Source organism: Felis catus, chromosome B4 (genome assembly GCF_018350175.1).
Source record: "Felis catus isolate Fca126 chromosome B4, F.catus_Fca126_mat1.0, whole genome shotgun sequence".
Classification (NCBI taxonomy): Eukaryota; Metazoa; Chordata; class Mammalia; order Carnivora; family Felidae; genus Felis; species Felis catus.
This window is the reverse complement of record NC_058374.1, coordinates 67,321,803-67,342,194: the sequence shown is the minus strand read 5'-3', so window position 1 is coordinate 67,342,194 and position 20,392 is coordinate 67,321,803. Positions and strand designations below refer to the sequence as shown.

The 20,392-nt window shown below is 36.4% G+C and overlaps 1 protein-coding gene across 1 annotated transcript in view; it reads right to left on the bottom strand.

Moving 5' to 3' along the window:
• Positions 1–20,392, bottom strand: part of CB4H12orf40 (chromosome B4 C12orf40 homolog) — a 94,100-nt gene that overhangs the window by 8,210 nt on the left and 65,498 nt on the right. Inside the window, exon 13 of the mRNA XM_045061646.1 lies at positions 9,321–9,381. Within this exon, the coding sequence (XP_044917581.1) occupies positions 9,321–9,381 (61 nt within the window). The remainder of the gene's footprint in view (positions 1–9,320; positions 9,382–20,392) is intronic.

Sequence of the window (20,392 nt, the reverse complement as noted above, 5' to 3'; positions counted from 1 at the left end):
GAGAAGATAAAATTATGGAAAAAGAGGGAGCTGAGAAAGAGATACAAAAAACTTCTGGATCATGACAGGAAAATTACAGAAGTGATTCAAGGAAATGGAATAATATCCATATCATAGGAGTTCCAGAAGAAGAAGAAGAGAGAGAAAGGGGCCAAAGGTGTACTTGAGCAAATCATAGCTGAGAATTCCTCAACCTGGGGAAGGAAACAGGCATTGAAATACAAGAGGCACAGAGAACCCCCTTCAGACATAACTTGAATCAATCTTCTGCACAACATATCATAGTGAAACTGGCAAAATACAAGGATAAAGAGAGAATTCTGAAAGCAGCTAGGGATAAACAGGCCTTAACATAAAAAGGTAGACACATAAGGGTAGTAGCAGACCTATCTACTGAAACTTGGCAGGCCAGAAAGGAATGGCAGGGAATCTTCAATGTGATGAACAGAAAAAATATGCAGCCAAGAACCCTTTACCCAGCAAGTCTGTCATCCAGAATAGAAGGAGATATAAAGGTTTTCCCAAACAAACAAAAACTGAAGGAATTCATCACCACCAAACCAGCCCTACAAGAGATCCTAAGGGGGACTCAGTGAGTGGAATGCTACAAAGATCACAAAGGACCAGAGACACCACTACAAGCATGAAACCTACAGATAGCACAATGACCCTAAACGCATATCTTTCAATAATAACACTGAATATAAATGGACTAAATGTTCAAATCAAAAGACAGAGTATCAGAATGGATTAAAAAAACAAACAAACAACAACAACAACAAAAAAACAAGACCCATCTATTTTCTGTCTATAAGAGACCAATTTTAGACCTGAGGACACCTTCAGATTGAAATTGAGGGGATGGAGAACCAGCTATCATGCTACTGGAAGTCAAAAGAAAGTTGGAGTAGCCATACTTATATCAGACAAACTAGATTTTAAACTAAAGGCTGTAACAAGAGATGAAGAAGGGCATTATATAATAATTACAAGTAAATCCATCAAGAAGGGCTAACAATAAATGTTTATGCACCAAATTTGGAAGCACCCAAATATATACAATAGTTAATCACAAACATCTTATTGGTAAGCAATCTTATTGGTAAGAATGTGGTAATTGCAGGGGACCTTAATACTCCACTTACAACAATGGACAGATCATCTAGACAGAAAATCAATAAACAATGGTCCTGAATGATACACTGGACCAGATGGACTTGAAAGATATATTTACAACTTTTCATCCTAAAGCAGCAGAATGAATATTCTTCTCGAGTGTACATGGAACATTCTCCAAGATAGATCACATACTGGGTCACAAAACAGCTCTCAATAAGATCATACCATGGACACTTTCAGATCACAATGCTATGAAACTTGACATCAACCACAGGAAAAAGTTTGAAAAACCTTCAAATGCATGGAGGTTAAAGAACATCCTACTAAAAAAAGAATGTGTCAACAAGGCAATTAAAGAAGAAACTAAAAAATACATGGAACACATGAAAATTAAAACATAACAATCCAAACCCCTTTGGGATGCAGCAAAGGCACTCTTAAGAGGAAAATATACTGCAATCCAGGCATAGCTCAAGAAACAAGAAAAATCCCAAATACAAAATCTAACAGCACACCTCAAGGAAATAGAAGCAGAACAACAAAGAAACCCCAAGGCCAGTAGAAGAGAAATAATAAAGATCAGAACAGAAATAAACAATAGAGAATCCAAAAAAACAATAGAACAGATCAATGAAACTAAGAGTTGGTTTTTTGAAAACAAACAAAATTGAAAACAAACAAACCCCTAGCCAGACTTCTCAAAAAGAAAAGAGAGAGGACCCAATTAGAAAAAAAATCATGAAGGAAAATTGATTTATTACAATCAATCCCTCAGAAATATAAGCAATTATCAGAGAATACTATGGAAAATTATATGCCAGCCAACAGGACAACCTGGAAGAAATGGACAAATTCCTAGATACCCACAAACTACCAAAACTCAAACAGGAAGAAATAGAAAATTTGAACAGATCCATAACTAGTAAAGAAATTGAATCAGTTATCAAAAATCTCCCACTGAGAACAAACTGAGGGCTGATGAGGGGTGGGAGGGAGGGGAGTGTGGGTGATGGGTATTGAAGAGGGCATCTTTTGGGATGAGCACTGGGTGTTGTATGGAAACCAATTTGACAATAAATTTCATATATTAAAAAAAAAAAAATCTCCCACCACATAAGAGTCCTGGACCAGATGGCTTCCCTGGGGAATTCTACCAGACATTTAAAGCAGAGATAATACCTATCCTCCTCAAGCTGTTCCAAAAAATATAAATGGAAGGAAAACTTCCAGACTTATTCTATGAAGCCAGCATTACCTTGATTCCCAAGCCAGTTAGTGACCCCACAGGAAAGGAGAACTACAGGCCAATATCCCTGATGAACATGGATGCAAAAATTCTCAACAAGATACTAGCAAATCAAATTCAACAGCATATAAAAAGAATTATTCACCATGATCAAGTGGAATTAATTCCTGGGCTGCAGGGATGTTTCAACATTTGCAAATCAATCAATGTGATACATCACATTAATAAAAGAAACAATAAGAACCATATGATCCCATCAATCGATGAAGAAAAAGCATTTGACAAAATTCAGCATCCTTTTTTAATAAAAACCCTTGAGAAAGTCGGCATAGAAGGAACATACTTAAACATCATAAAAGCCATTTATGAAAAGCCCACAGGTAATATCACCCTCAATGGGAGAAAAAACGTAGAGCTTTCCCCCTGAGATCAGGAACATGACAGGGATGTCCACTCACCACTTGTTTAACATAGTGTTGGAAGTCCTCACATCAGCAATCGGACAACAAAATGAAATAAAAGACATCAAAATTGGCAAAGAAGTCAAACTTTCACTTTTGCAGACATGACACTCTACATGGAAGACCCAAAAGACTCCACCAAAAGACTCCTAGAGCTGATAACATGAATTCAGCAGAGTCACAGGGTACAAATTCAATGTACAGAAATCGGCTGCATTTTTATACATCAATAATGAAGCAACAGAAAGACAAATAAAGAAACTGATCCCATTCACAATTGCACCAAGAACCATAAAATACCTAGGAATAAACATAACCAAAGATGTAAAAGATCTATATGCTGAAAACTATAGAAAGCTTATGAAGGAAATTGAAGAAGACATAAAGAAATGGAAAAACATGCCATGCTCATGGGTTGTTAAAATGTCAATGTACCCAAAGCAATCTACACACTCAATGCAATCCCAACCAAAATAGCACCAGCATTCTTCTCAAAGCTAGAACAAGCAATCCTAAAATTTGTATGGAACCACAAAAGACCCCAAATAGCCAAAGAAATTTTGAAGAAGAAAACCAAAGCAGGCAGGATCACAATCCCAGACTTTAGTCTCTACTACAAAGCTGTAATCATCAAGACAGCATGGTATTGGCACAAAAACAGACACATAGACCAATGGAATAGAATAGAAACCCCAGAACTAGACCTACAAACGTATGGCCAACTCATCTTTGACAAAGCAGGAAAGAGTATCCAATGGAAAAGAAGACAGTCTCTTTAGCAAATGATACTGGGAGAACTGGACAGCAACATGAAGAACGAAACTAGACCACTTTCTTACACCATACACAAAAATAAATTCAAAATGGATGGAAGACCTAAATGTGAGAGACGAAACCACCAAAATCCTAAAGGAGAATGCAGGTAACAAATTTTTTAAAAGTTTTTTAAATTTATTTTGAGAGAGAGAGAGAGAGAACAAGAACAAGCAGGGTAGGGAGAATCTCAAGCAGGCTCCACACTGTCAGTTCAGAGACCTATGTGGGGCTCAAACTCATGAACCGTGAGATCATGACCTGAGCTGAAATCAAGTTGGTTGCTCAACTATCTGAGCCACTCAGGCGCCCCTCAGAATGCTTTTGTTGATTTTGCTATATCTTTGTTTCCGTAGCCAACTAGCTACGGTTGCAATTAATAAACAGCTATCATTCCAACATGAATGTTATTTGATATTTTCATTTAAGTTAATGAGTATAGGGGCACCTGGTTTCTCAGTAGTTTGAGTGTCTGACTTCAGCCCAGGTTGTGATTTCACAGTTTGTGAGTTCAAGCCCCACGTTGGGCTCTGCAGTGACAGCTCAGAGTCTGGAGCCTGCTTTGAATTCTGTGTCTCCCTTTCTCTCTGCCCCTGCCCCACTCACACTCTGTCTCTGTCAAAAAATAAACATTAATTTTTTGTAATTAGTGCAAAAAAAGAGAAACAATGAAGATGCACGTTGAAAGTATACTCTTCCAACAATGAAATAGCAGCTGTAGCTACTTCTTACTACCTTACTTACCTCTTGAGGCAAGGGGAAACAAAAGCAAAAATGAACTACTGGGACTTCATCAAGACAGAAAGCTTCTGCATAGCAAACAATCAACAAAACTAAAATGCAACCTTCAGAATGGGGAGAAGATATCTGCAAATGACATATCTGATAAAGGGTTAGAATCCAAAATCTATAAAGAACTTATTAAACTAACACCCAAAAACAATTAATCCAGTCAAGATGCAGGCAGAAGACATGAATAGATATTTTTCCAAAGAAGACTTAAGAAGTGCAACAGACGCGTGAAAAGATACTCAACATCACTAATAATCAGGGAAATACAAATCAAAACCATGATTAGACGGGGACCTGGGTGGCTCAGTTGGTTAAGCATCTGACTTCAGCTCAGATCATGATTTCACAGTTCATGAGTTCGAGTCCTGCATTGGGGTGAGCTTGAGTCCTGCTTCAGGTGAACTCAAGGCCCCCCTTCTCTCTCTCTCTTTCTGCCCCTCAGGGGATTTTCTCTCTTTACCATTTCCTTTCCTCACTCACTTTTGCCCTCTATCTCTCAAAAGAAAAAAAAGAAAACACTATGAGATTTCACCTCACAGCTGTCATAATGGCTAAAACTAACAACACAGGAAACAACAGGTGTTGGCAAGGATGTGGAGAAAGGGAAACTCTCTTGCACTATTGGTGGAAATGCAAACTAGTACAACCACTCTAATAAAGAGTATGGAGATTATTCAAGAAGTTAAAAGTAGAACTACCCTATGATCCAGCAATTACACTACTAGTTATTTACCCAAAGTATACAAAAATACAGATTTGAATGGGGACATGCACCCTCATTTTTATTGCAGTATTATCAACAACAGCCAAATTGTGGGAAGAGCACAAATATCCACTGACTGATGAATGGATAAAGAGGATGTGGGGTGTGTGTGTGTGTGTGTGTGTGTGTGTATATATATATATATATATATATATATATATGTACATATACGTATATATATATGTACATATACATATATATATATATAATGGAATATTACTCAGCCATCAGAAAGAACCAAATCTTGCCATTTGCAACAACACGCATGGAGCTACAGTGTATGATGCTAAGTGAAATGAGTTAATCAGAGAAAGACAAATATGATTTCACTCATATGTAGAATTTAAGAAACAAAAGAGATGAACATAGAGGAAGGGAAGGAAATATCTAATATAAAAACAGAGAGGGAGGCAAACCATAAGATTCTCTTACCTATATAGAACAAACTGAGGATTGTTAGAGCAGAGGTGGGTAGGAGGACGAGCTAAATGGGGGATGGGCATTAAGGAAGGCACTTGTAATGAGCACAGGGTGTTATATGTAAGTGATGAATCACTAATTTCTACTCCTGAAACCAGTATTACATTATATGTTAACTAACTAGAATTTAAATTTGAAACATAAAATATATGTGATAAAAAGTATGAAAATTTAAGTTGGCCGATGATCAAACCACATTTATAAACAATCCGATTTATAAAAGAATGCAATTTCTATAGAAAATTCCTCTTTCACTGAGAAGAGGAACATTTTTAGTATAGTAAATAAACAGAGGTTCAGAAACAGGAAAGAGGCAACCTATAGCTCTTAAAGAAAAAAGAAGTAATTTTATAGATGTTGACTATGAAAGGAACAGTTGAGACCAGAGACAGTTATTTAATTAATAGAAATTTCTAAAACATCAAGAGATGTTTTTAAAACCAAACGTTCAGATATGAGAAATAACTTTTGAGGATCTCATGTACAGCATGGAGTAGATTTTAAGTGTCTCACCACATAGAGGTGGTATGGGTGGCTCAGTCAGTTAAGTATCTGACTTCAGCTCAGGTCATGATCTCATGGTTTGTGGGTTCGAGCCCCTCCATCAGGCTCTGTGGTGACAGCTCAGAACCTGGAGCCTGCTTCAGGTTCTGTGTCTCCTTTTCTCTCTTGCCCTCCCTTGTTCACATTCCGTCTCTCTCTCAAAAATAAACATTAAAAAATTTAAAATATTAATAAATAAAATGCCCAGGGGAGCTACGGTTTAAGTATCTCACCACATACACACAAAAAGGTAACTATATGAGGTGGTAGATGTGTTAATTAACTTGATTGTGGGAATCATTCACAATGTATTTTTTTCATTGTTGGAAGAGTATACTTTCAACGTGCATCTTCATTGTTTCTCTTTTTTTGCACTAATTACAAAAAATTAATGTTTATTTTTTGACAGAGACAGAGTGTGAGTGGGGCAGGGGCAGAGAGAAAGGGAGACACAGAATTCAAAGCAGGCTCCAGACTCTGAGCTGTCACTGCAGAGCCCAACGTGGGGCTTGAACTCACAAACTGTGAAATCACAACCTGGGCTGAAGTCAGACACTCAAACTACTGAGAAACCAGGTGCCCCTATACTCATTAACTTAAATGAAAATATCAAATAACATTCATGTTGGAATGATAGCTGTTTATTAATTGCAACCGTAGCTAGTTGGCTACGGAAACAAAGATATAGCAAAATCAACAAAAGCATTCTGAGGGGCGCCTGAGTGGCTCAGATAGTTGAGCAACCAACTTGATTTCGGCTCAGGTCATGGTCTCATGGTTCATGAGATCAAACCCCTCACTGGGCTCCACACTGAGAGCATCAATCCAGTTTGGGATTCTCTCTCTCCCTCTCTCTCTCTGGCCCTCTACTTGCACGCTCTCTCTCCCTCAAATAAATAAACATTAAAAAAGAAAAAAACAAAAGAGGGGTGCCTGGGTGGCTCAGTCAGTTAAGCGTCTGACTTCAGCTCAGGTCATGATCTCGCAGTTTGTGAGTTCAAGTCCCGCATCAGGCTGTATACTGACAGCTCAGAGCCTGCATTGCAGCCTGCTTCAGATTCTGTGTCTCCCTCTCTCTGCCCTTCCCTGCTCGTGCTCTCTCTGCCACTCAAAAATAAATAAACATTAAAAAAAAGAAAAAAAAAGAAGAAAAAAAATTGTGTGAGAATTAGCTATACACAATGTATATGAATATTAAATCATGTTGTATACCCTAAATATATACAATTTTTAAAAATATTTATTTACTTATTTAATCTCTATGCCCAAAGTGGGGTCTGAACTCATGATCCCAAGATAAAGAGTCAAATGCTCTACCAACTGAGTCAGCCAGGTGCTCCAATACATACAATTTTTGTTTGCCAATTACACCTCAATAAAACCAGAAAAAAAAAATGTATCTCTCCTTTGACTCAGCAATCCCATTCCTAGAAATTACCCTAAAAATATACCTCCACAACTCAGCAACATATGCACAGAGTTTTTCATTGCAACATTATTTGTAAGAACAAGATCCTGGAAACAACCCAAACATCCATCAACAGGCATTATCTGAATAAACTATAATCCATCCATATTATGGATTACCATATGGTCATAAATAAAGGATGAAAAAATGTCTAATATTACCATGGAGAACACTTCAGGATATTTTATTAAATAAATTAATCTATTCAATTAATTTATGAAATATCCTGTATTAAATAAAAAATCTACTATTACATTTAGAGTGAGAAAGGCAAGAACTAAGTTTCATGTGTATATGTGTGTTTATAAATTTTTAGGCTGTATTTTGGGGAAAAAAACCCTGGAATGATAAAATGTAAACCAACAAAAAGCAGCTACTCATCTGATGCAGAAGGAAATAGGGCAGCAAAGATAAGGATTGCAACCAAACTAATGTGTTACATATTCTAAAGATTAAATTAATTCCAAAAGAAAAAAAGTCCATAAAGATTTCTAGGTATCCTAGTAGACCTACATATCCTGAAGAATCATTCTATCACAGAATATATAAAAAGTGCTAGAAACTTTTATCAATAAAAAGACAGAATAGAATAAAAAGACCACTCAAATCTGAAGTATTTGCTATACACAGTTAATATCTAGGGATATACACATATAGGTATATAAAAGACACATCCCATAAAGAAAGCCCAACTTAAAAGAAACACAGGCAACAAACATGAAGGGCATTTCACAGATGAAACATGGATGGCCAATCAACCTAATTAATAGAGAAATATAAATTAAAAATACAATGCAATACCAGATTGCCAACAATGAGGTACCAGACCCAGTGTTACAATATTTAACAACTAAGACTCCTACCTCTCACTAGTTGAAGTTTAAAATGGTACAATTACTTTGGAAAACATTCTGCATTACCTGGATGAGGTGAAGATGTTCATACCATACAACTACTCAGTTCTGCTTGTAAAACTATATCACAGAGGAATTTTTATACACATGTGTCAGAAGAAATGTCAAGAAGTGCCAAAGCAACACTGCTTATCATATCAAAATATTCAAGACAACCTAAATAATCACAGCCAGAGGATGTATAAATAAGCTGTGGTACATTCCCAAAATAGTAGTAAACGATATAGTAGTAAACAAATAATGAAATGTACCAGAGTCAAAAGTATCAAAGTGAACAAACGTCAAAATACATTAGTGGGTGAACAACAACATCACAAAAATATGTAGAGTTGGCCTCAATTTGTAAAAAGTTCAAAACTAAGCAATGGAAAAGTCTATGTGTGATATGACAAAAAATAAATTCAGGATAATAGTTACCTCTAGGGGGCAGGATAGGAAATGCAATTGAGAAGACCTTCAAAAGTTCTGATTATACATTTCTTAAGCTACAAAGTACATATACGGGTATCAGTTTCATTATTCATTAAACTGTACATATATATCATATATACTCATGTATAATATATATAATAAAAATAAGTGTAATACTAGTATATTCTAACATATCTATGAAATATTTGGTGGCATAAATCTGAAAAAAAAAACATTTAAAACTTGAACTAACATTTAAATGAAAATCAGTTATTTTAAAGAATAAAATTCACTTGATAGTTATACTTACAGATTTTCTTAGATGTTGGCCTGTCTTTTAAAGAACAACTTCCTCCTTCTTCCATCGGAATCTAGAAGAAAAACAATATTTTAACAACTCCCAAGTATAAACAGTAATACCCCCTCATATCTCCCTCTTAATCCCACCAATTCATCTTACAGTACTTTTCCTTCACATTAATTCAACAAAGATTATTTTAATACTACAAAGAAAAATTTGCCTGTGATGAATAATAAACAAAATTTAATAGGTTTTGAAACAGTAAGCAACAGAACAGACACTTGCTAAGAAACTTATGAAAAGTCTTGAAGTAATCATAGTAAATGCAGTTCAAAAGAGACAAATATACGAATGTAATTTGGAGATTTATTGTTATTCTCTAAATTTCTTACGTTGGTTATCAATTTATTTATTTTCAGGTTTCTTAAATAATAAAGGCCCTCAGAAGTATATATTTTTGTATAGAACAAACCACTGATTTTGATTTTCATCAATTTCTATGTATTTTCTTATTTTCACTTTTTTTAAGTCTTTTTCTCACTAAAAACCAGAATGTTTCTTAATTTCCAAGAAAGTACGGGAGGTTAAGCATCTTCTGTTGTTGTTTTTGTTGTTGATTTCTAACTTAATGAATTATTAGAAAATGTGACTATGAATCTCTCCTTAGACAAATCTCTTAAACTTTCTTTATGGCTCACTACATGAATTATATTTGCAAGTGTATCATGGACTTACAAAAAAATACACATTCTCTGATGGTAGGATAAAGTGTTTTAAGTAAGATAAAGGAAATTGGATAAAGGAGAAAGCTGCTTACCAAATTGTTTCCCTCTTCTCTTAGGCACAGAGCTAGAGTACATTTCCTAGCCTCCTCTGAAGTCTGTTTGGACATGTGATTTGAATTCTGGTCATAAGCAAAAGTGGTACATGCCACTGCTACCCCTCACCCATAAAAATTTTCCCTAAAACCTCCCACTTCTCTTTCCCTTCTGCCATCTGATGTGAACACACATTTATAAACATGGAAACCGCCAGTGAATGACAGCAAAGTCCCCACCAGCTCAGGTTCCTGAATAACTTTATGCAGTAGAGCCTTTTCTCTAATCCCACTACTCAATCATTTAGAAAGTATTGTATGTTCAAATCTTAAATAGCACGCAAGCCCCAGACTTGCACCACACACAAGCTGAGAAAGTTATATATACACCAAGGCAAGCACATAATACCAATACCCACCTCAGATCTGTTTATAGAGGATAAATGACAGAAAAGATCATTCCAAAGAGAAAAAAACTAAATTGTTCAAAGAATTTCCCCCCATAATCCAGGCGAGCAAGACTTCACAATGCCTGCCAAGCTGGATTTCATAATTGGTATGGATCAGTAACTCAGTATTGCCTCTTCTTCTGTTTTAGAATGAATTTTCTATTGCATTTATACTGTCTTTACTCTGACACTATATATTTTATGTATATATCTTCTGCTATATTTTTATTTTCAAAATTTGGTTATATTCTACATGTTTCTCTCTCCAATTTAATATTCTTTGAATCTTGATTTTTAAGAAATCAGCTTCTTGGGGCACCTGGATGGCTCAGTTGGTTAAGCATTTTTTCCCCACTTCATCAGGTTTCCTGGTGTGACATGGCAAATTCTGTGAATTCTGAAGTTCTTCCATGCGTCTCCATCTCTCTAGTAATAACCTTCCTATTTTTAACAGTCATATTTAAACCTTACTCCTTTATTAAAAAAAATTATTATGTGTATTTATTTTGAGAGAGAGAGAGACAGACAGAGGGAGAGTGGGGGAGGGGCAGAGAGAGAGGGAGACACAGAATCTGAAGCAAGGCTCCAGGCTCTGAGCTATCAGCACAGAGCCCTGACATGGGGCTAGAACCCATGAGTGTGAGATCATGACCTGAGTCGAAGTTGGACATTCAACCGACTGAGCCACTCAGACACCCCAAACCTTACTCCTTTAGAATTGGTACTAGTTCAAGGTGGCAATGGAGAAGAATGCTTAACTCACCTCCTCCCACAAACACACCAAATCTACAGCTACATACAGAACAATTTCCTCTGAAAAAAACCCCAAAAACTAGTTAAAAGACTCCTTCACATTGGGGGAATGTGAAAAAATCCACATGGAAACAAGTTGTGGGGTCCTGGCTGACTCAGTCACCAGAGCGTGTGACTCTTGATCTCAGGGTCATAAATTTGAGCCCCATGCTGGGTGGACACAGTATTAAAACAAACAAACAAACAAACAAACAAACAAACAAACAACTTAAAAAAAAAAGTTGGAGAGGCACAATTTCACCACAAATCCTGTCATGGGCTGATAGCAACCCACAATTCAGAGGGAACCCACAACTCTAAAATTCTCCCTGAAGAGCAAGTGCTTTGTACCCTACAACTAATACCTTACCTTTTAAGACCTGCACCTGACAGACAACAACAATAAAACATCAAGTTCTATATGCCAATGGGACTTGTGTCTATGAGAATAACAAGGCTATGGAAAACTGAGCAACAGTTCTTAAGGGGCTCACACAGGCTCCCTGTAGCTACAACTCAGGGTCTAGAAATGAGGCAGCCCACTGAAATACCCAAGTGTTTTGCAAAAGAAGCCTATGATCATTATATCTGCAGCCTGGGGCTTCTAATTAAACTCACAATAAAGGACCAACTTTAATCCTTTCCAGAGACATCAGAGACTGGGTGCTATCTTTGTGCTCACCCTCCGACCCACTCCAGGTAACTAGTATCTCCCAATAAGGAGACCGTGCACATGTCTGGTGCCCTGGGTTTTGTGGCTGCTGCCCAGGGGACACCCTTGATTACTTAGCTCTGGCAGGCAACAGGTTCCAGACTCAGACCTTGCATTTGTAGGTCCCATAGGACTGTAACAAACAGAAAAAGAGTTCTGAAACAGCTACCCCGGCAGGGGACAGGAGTGAGAGAAAGCAGAATGAAATGCAACCCCAATCTTTCTATGAAAGAGGCTTATCTAATTATCTTAAATCTTCAGCCTGAGGGGCAGGATTTTAAGTAACACACATTTACAGGCCTACTGAAATATTCTCCCAAGACTGCAGAGCCCAGCAGGAACCACCTTCACACTCTCCTTCTGCCATTTTCCAGGCTGCAGGTACGGCCGGAAAACAATGCCAATGCACACATAGAGCCCCAGTTCTTGCAGCTGCTGCCCAGGGGACGTCCTTTGATCATCAGCTCTGGTAACCCCCAGAGCTCTCGTAGGTCCCACAGGACTGTAACAAAGAGTTCTTAACCAGCTACCTATCCAGGGACTAATGATGAGGCAGACCAAAACACCTATTCTTTCTGTGGAAGAGGCCTATTAGCTTATATTAACACCTGTAACCAGAGGGGCAAGCTTGTAATTAAACACACATCTAGGGGCCGCCTGCAATCATCTCCAGGTAGCGTAGAGGCCAGCAGGTACCATCTTCACACTCTCCCTCTGCCATGCCCCACATTGCTGGTGTCACCAAGAAAGGAACTTGTATAAACACCCAGCATCCTGGCTTTTGTGGCTGCTGCCCAGAGGACACATCCTTTGATAGGCTGGCTCTGCTGGAGTGCAGGGTTTAGGTTCACAGATCCAACAGGAATACAGCAAATAGAGAAACACTTCCTAACTGGCTATCACATCAGGGCTCACAGCAGAGGGAACAAACAGATGCTCACCTCCAAGTCTTACCATCAAAGAGGTAAACTTGCATACTTTAAAAAATCCCACCTGAGGGTGTGGCTTCCAATCAAACAATTTGGTTACTGACTGAGATCCTTCCCAGTGGGACACTGGCAGGTTTTGGCATACACTCAACTACTGGGAGCTACTAAAAATAAAGCAGACTACTTGGAAAATCACAAAGGTTTGAGAGACAACAAAGAGATAGGGCAGGATTGAAACAGATTTTATTTTGCACTCAAGGCCCTACCTTCGAGGCTAGAAGTGTCTGTTTTATCTAACACACAGAAACCAACAAAGTCAAAGCATTTGAAGACACAGAACAGCATGTTCCAAACAAAAGAAAAAAAAAAAAAAACTTCAGAAAAACCCATCAGTGAAATGAAGATAAGTGATTTATCTGGTAAGAGTTCAAAATAACAGTCATAAAAATGCTCTCCCTGAGGTCAGAAGCACAATGCAAGAACTAAGAATTTCAACAAAGGAATAGAAAATATAAGAAATTACCGAACAGAAACCACAGAGCTAAGGAATACAATAACTGAAAAATGTAATAAAAGGAATAGAAAATTTGATGAAGCCAAAGGATAAGGAATTCAAAGACAGGTCAGTGGAATTTATCAAATCAGAGGAGCAACAACAAAAAGGAATTAAAAAAGTGTAAATAGTGTAAGGGATTTGGGGACAATATAAAATAAACCAATATTTATATAATAGGAGCTCCAAAAGAAAAATAAGGACACAGGGACAGAAAACTTATTTGAAGAAATTATGGCCATCAGCTTCCTTAACTTGGGGAATGAAACAGACATCCAGAGCCAGGAAGAACTTGGAGTTCCAAATAAGCTGAACCCAAAGAGACCCACATCAAGATACATAATTAAGTCATCAAAGATAAAGACAAGAAGAGAATTTTAAAAGCAGCAAAAGAAAAACAACTTGTTACATACAGGAAAACCCCATAAAACCATCATCAGACTTTTCAGGAGAAACTCTGCAGGCCAGAAGGGAGAGGCACAATATATTCAAAGAAAAAAACTATCAACCAAGAATATTCTACCCATTAAAGGTGTCCTTCAGAATAGGAGAGATAAGCAAAAGCTAAAGGAGTTCATCTCCATTAGACTTGGCTTTATAAAAAATGTTAAAGGGATTTCCTTAAGCTGAAATAAAAGTTATCAATTAATAACAGGAAAACATATGAAGGTATAAATTTTACCAGTAAAGGTAAAAATATATTAAATTTCAAAAAATATTGTAAAGGCTAATATTGAAAAGTTAATAAAGCTAGTATGAAAGTTAAAGACAAAAGTAGTAAAAACAACAACTACAATAATTTGTTAATAAATACATAAGATGAAAAGAAGTTGTGACATCAAAAACATAAAATGTTGGGGGGTTAGTAAAACTGTAGAGCTTAAAGATGCATTTGAACTTAAGTTTTTATCAGCTTAAAATGGACCATTATCAGAAGTTGTTTTATATAACCCTCATGGTAACCACAAAGCAAAAGCCTATAGTAAATAAACAAGACATGAAAGAAAAGAAACTAAGCATAACACAATAGAAAAATTATTAAATTACAAAGGAAAAGAGTAAGAGAAGAAACAAAGGACTTATAAACCAACCAAACATGAGTAAAATGGCAATAAACCCATGTCTATCAATAATGACAAATATAAATGGACTAAATTTCTCCAATCAAAACAGACAGTGACCAAATGGATAAAAAAAAAAAAAAAAGACCCATGTATATGCTGCCTTTGAGAGACTCATTTCACACATAAGGACACACACACATACTGAAAGTGAAATGATGGAAAAAAGACATTTCATGAAAATGGAAACCAAAAGAAAACTGGAATAGATACACATATATCAGACAAAATAGACTTTAAAACAAGACTATTGTAAGAGGCAAAGAGGGTCATAGTATAATGAAACAGGGTGAATCCAAGAAGAAAATACAACTTTTGAAAATATGTATGTACCCAACATAGGAGTAGCTAAATATATAATTGTAGGGGACTTTAATACCCCATGTTCATCAATTGACAGATCCTCCAGACAGAAAATCAATAAGGAGACACTGGCCTTAAATGACACTTTACATCAGATGTACTAAACAGACATATACAAAGCATTTCATCCAAAAACAATAGTGTACACATTATTTTCAAGCACATACTAAATATTTTCCATGACAGACTGTATATTAGGCCACACAACAAGTCTTATTAAGTTTACTAAGACTGAAACCACATCAAGCATGTTTTGAAACCGTAATGATATGAAAATTTACAAGGAGGAAACTGGGAAATTGACAAATACATGGAGATTAGACAACATGCTCCTAAACAACCAATGGATGAAAAAATAATTTAAAAAATTTTAAATATCTTGACACAAATAAAAATGGAAATACAAAATAACAAAACTTTTAGGATGCAGCAAAAACAGATCTAAGTGGGAAGTTTGTGGTGATAAACACCTACCTTAAGAAACAAGAAAGATCTCAAGCAACCTAACTTTATATCTCAGGGAACTAACAAACTGAACCTACAGTTAGTAGAAGAAAGTAAATAACAAAGATCAGAGTAGAAATAAATGAATTAGAAACTAAAAAGACAATACAAAAGATTAATGAAACTGAGAGTTGGTTGTTTGAAAAGATAAAAAAAAAAAAAAAATGATGAACTGTTCAGCCAGACTCAACAGGGGAAAAAAGAGAAAGGACTCAAAATCAGAAATTAAAGAGATGTTTTAACTGATAACAGAGAAACACAAAAAATCATAAGAGACTACTACAAACAATGATAAATCAACAAACTGAATGACCCAGAAGAAATTAATAAAATTCCTAAAACATGCAACCTACCAAAATTGATTCATTAAGAAATCGAAAATATGAATAGCACCAGTTACTAGTAAAGAGAATGAATCAGTAATCAAAAACTCCCCAATAAGCAAAAGTCCAGGACTAATGGCTTCACTGGTGAATTCTATCAAACTAACAAACATTTAAAAGATTACTACTAATCCTTCTTAAAAATCTTCAAAAAAAAAAAAAAATAGAGAAATGAACACTTCCAAACTCATTGTATGAGTATTACCTGATACCAAAAACAGAAAAGAACACAAGAAATTACAGCACAATATCCCTAATGCAACATATATTTAAAAATCCTGAAAAATATTAGCAAACTGAATTTAACAATACATTAAAAGGATTATACACAATGATCAAGTGAGATTCATTCCAGGAATGTAAAGATGGTTCAACACTGAAGTACAAAAATCATATGATCATTTCAAAATATGCAGAAAAAGTATTTGTCAATATTTGACACTCATTCATGATTAAAACTCACAACAAATGAGTATAGAAGGAACACACCTCAACAGAATAAAAGGCATATATGTTAAACCTGTAGCTAACATCGTACTCAACAGTGCTTAAGTTTTTGCTCGGTGATCAGGAACAACACAAGGATGTCTACACTCACCACCTTTATTCAACATAACACTAAAAGTCCTAGTTAGAGCAATCAGGCAAGAAAAAGAAATAAAATGCATACAAAACAGAAAAGAACAATTAAAATTATCTTCGTTTGCAGATAAAAGTATACTACATATAGAACACACTAAACACTCCACCAAGAAACTGTTAGAAATAATAAATTTAGTAAAGTTGCAGGATACATAACATATAAAATCAACTTCATTTCTATACACTAATAATGAACTATCAGAATGAGAAATTAAAGAAACGATCCCATTTACAACTGCATCAAAAAGGATAACATACCTAAAAATTTATTTAATCACAGAGGTGAAAGATCTGTACACAGAAAACTGTAAGACATTGGTGAACAGAAGACACACTAAAAAAAAGAAAGAAAAGACACAAACAAATGGAAAGATAATCCATGTTCATGACTGCACGAATTTATCTTGTTAAAATGCCCATACTACCCAAAGCAGATCCAATGCAATCTCTACCAAAATTCCAAGGTACTTTTCATAGAAGTAGAACAAATAATTCTTAAACTTGTATGGAACCACAAAAGACCCTAAATAACCAAAGCTTGAGGAAAAGAACAAAGCTAGAAGCATCACACTTCCTAATTTCAAACACTATTAAAAAGCTATGGTAATCAACACAGTATGGTACTGGCATAAAATAGGCATAGACCAAGAGAACATAAGAGAAATCAGAGAAGTAAATACATATATAATGGCCAACTAATTTACAACAAAGGAGCCAAGAATGTACTGTAGGGAAAGGACAGTCGCTTCAATAAATGGTGCTGGAAAACTGGATAGCTAAATACAAAAGAATGAAAATGGACTCCTATATTACACCATACACAAAAATTAACTCAAAATGGAATAAAGACTTGAACATAAGGCCTGAAACCATAAAGTTGCTAGAAGAAAACCTAGGAGATAAGTTCCTTGACAGTGATCTTGGCAATGATTTTTTGGATTTGACACCAAAAACAAAGGTAATTAAAGCAAAACTAAACAAGTGAGGCTACATCAAACTAAAAAAAAACTTCTGCACAGCAAAGGAAACCAAAAACAAAATGAAAAGGCAACCTACAGAATGGAAGAAAATATTTGTAAACCATTTATCTAATAAGGGGTTAATATCCAAAATATGTAAATAACTCCTAAATCTCAAAGCAAAAAACAATCTAATTAAACAATAGGCAGAGGAACTGAACAGACTTTTTTCCAAAGATGACCTACAGATGGCCAACAGGTACATGAAAAGGGTGCTCAATACCATCAATCATCAAGAAAATGCAAATCAAAACCACAATGAGACAGCACCTCACACTTGTTAAAATGGCTAATACCAAAAAAACAAGAACTAACAAGTATTGGCAAGGATGTGGAGAAAAGGAAGCCTTGTGTACTGTTGGTGGGAATGTAGATTAGTCAGCTGCTATGTCAGACAGTATAGAGCATCCTCAAAAAAGAAAAACAGAACTACGATGGGATCCAGCAAATCCACTTCTAGTAATTTTTCTAAAGAAAATGTAAACACTAACTCAAAGTGATTGTCCTCACTCCCTTGCTCATTGCAATTATTTACCATAGCTAAGACATGCAAATGAACTAAGTGTCCATAGATGTTTGAATGGATAAAGAAGATGTGGTATACATATGCAAAGGAGTATTATTCAGCCATATTAAAGAAGAAAATCCTGCCATTTGCAACAGGGATGGAACTTGAGGGTATCATGAAGAATGAAATAAGTTAGAGAAAAACTAATACCATATGGTCTCACTTATAACGTGCAATGTGAAAAAAAATTAAAATACAAACTCAAAGAGAGGGGCCTGGGGTTGCTCATTGGTCACGTATCTGACTCTTGATCTCAGCTCAGGTCTTGATCTCAGGGTTATGAGTTCAAGCCCCATGTTGGTCTCCACACTGAGCATGGAGCCTACTTAAAAAACAAAACAAAGTATAGATTCAGAGAACAGACTGGTGGTTTCAGAGGTGGGACTGGGTATGGGCAAAAAGGATGGATGAAGGCTGTCAAAAGATAATTTCCACTTATAAAATAAATAAGCCCTGGGGATGTAATGTACAACCTGGTGATTATAATTAGTAAAACTATATAGTACATTTAAAAGTTGCTAAGACATCTTAAAAGTTCTCGTAAGATAAACAATTTTTTAAAAAATGTTTATTTATTTTGGAGAGAAAGGGCTGGAGGGGCAGAGAGAGAGAGAGGGAGGCAGAGAATCTGAAACAGGCACTGAACTGTTAGTGCAGACCCTGATGCGGGGCTTGGACTCATGAACTGTGAGATCATGACCTATGCTGAAGCCAGAAGTTTAACCAACTGAACCACCCTGGTGCCCCAGAAAAAACAAAATTTTTACTGTGGTATGGTAATGGATGTTAACTAGACTTATTTTGGTGATCATTTCACATTTTATACATCAAATCATGATGTATACCTGAAACTAACAAATCATTATATGTAATTAAACCTTAATTTAAAAATTATTTTTATACTCCTCCAAGACCCTGTTCTCTCCTATTCCCTTCCACATCCAACAAAAGGATCTTGGGAACACCACTTCTTCCACATTCCCTACAATCTGCCATCCAAGATGGATTTTTGTTTGCTTCTCTGTCTTAATTCTGCCACAGTAGGAACTAACTGTTTTGATTTTACCCAGCCAGTGGGAAGGCACAGCCCTGCCTTTCTTCTGTGCCTACTCCTTCCTTCTTCCTTTCCTGTGCTGACTCCTGCCTTGGTCGCTCTTGTAGAATTTAAGATTTTAGCCAAAGTTTCACTACACCTTTAGCCCTATCCATGAGTCACAAATTATAAGCCCCATGTCTAGTCTACCCAAAGACCTCCTCATAGTACTTGATTCCCTGCAGGCTCTACCCTAATGGGCTTATTTTCTTTTCCAACTTGCTCTAGCCACATTTAAGCTGTCATAGATATAGTCAAAAAGAGGTTTTTTGTTTTTTTTAAGTATTTTAACCTGCTGATAATTCCTTCTTTGAGCGAATATATATTATTCTTTTTTTAATGTTTATTTATTTTGAGAGAGAAATAGAGAGAGAGAGAGGGAGAGAGAGACACACACACAAAACCTGCAGCAGGTTCCAGGCTCTGAGCTGTCAGCACAGAGCCCAGCGCAGGGCTCGAACCCGCGAACTGTGGGATCATGACCCGAGCCGAAGCGGATACTCATCTGAGACACCCAGGTGCCCCACAATTATTTCATTCTTATTTAATAATCTAAAATGAGTTTTTCAGGTCAGCAATTTTCTTCCAACTAGTGATTTAGAAACTCAGTCCCTCCCATCTTGTGGCTGCAAACATCCCTTAGGGCTTCACTACCATGTAGCTATCACATGAGGGGTAACATGGAGAAAGAATCCCCACCTTTTACAGGGCATGAAAATGATGCACATCACTGCTGATAACATTCTGTTTTGAGATCTCGCCACATGGCCAAATTTAGTTGAATGGAAGATTAGAAAATGTGCTCCTTGGGGCTTCTGGGTGGCTCAGTTGGCTAAGCATCTGACTTTGGCTCATATGATCTCACAGTCTGTGGGTTCGAGCCCCATGTCAGGCTCTGTACTGACAGCTCAGAGCCTGAAGCCTGCTTCAGATTCTGTCTCCCCTCTCTCTCTGCCTCTCCCTTGTTCATGCTCTCTCTAAAAAATAAACAAACATTAAAAAAAAATAAAGAAAATGTGTTCCTTGACCGGGTAGCCCTCTCACAATAACAGCTCTATTCTGTAAAAGAGGGCACATAAAATTTGATGGAGAGTTAACCTTTTCTGCAACCATCTCCCATGTTTTCAGTCTTGGTG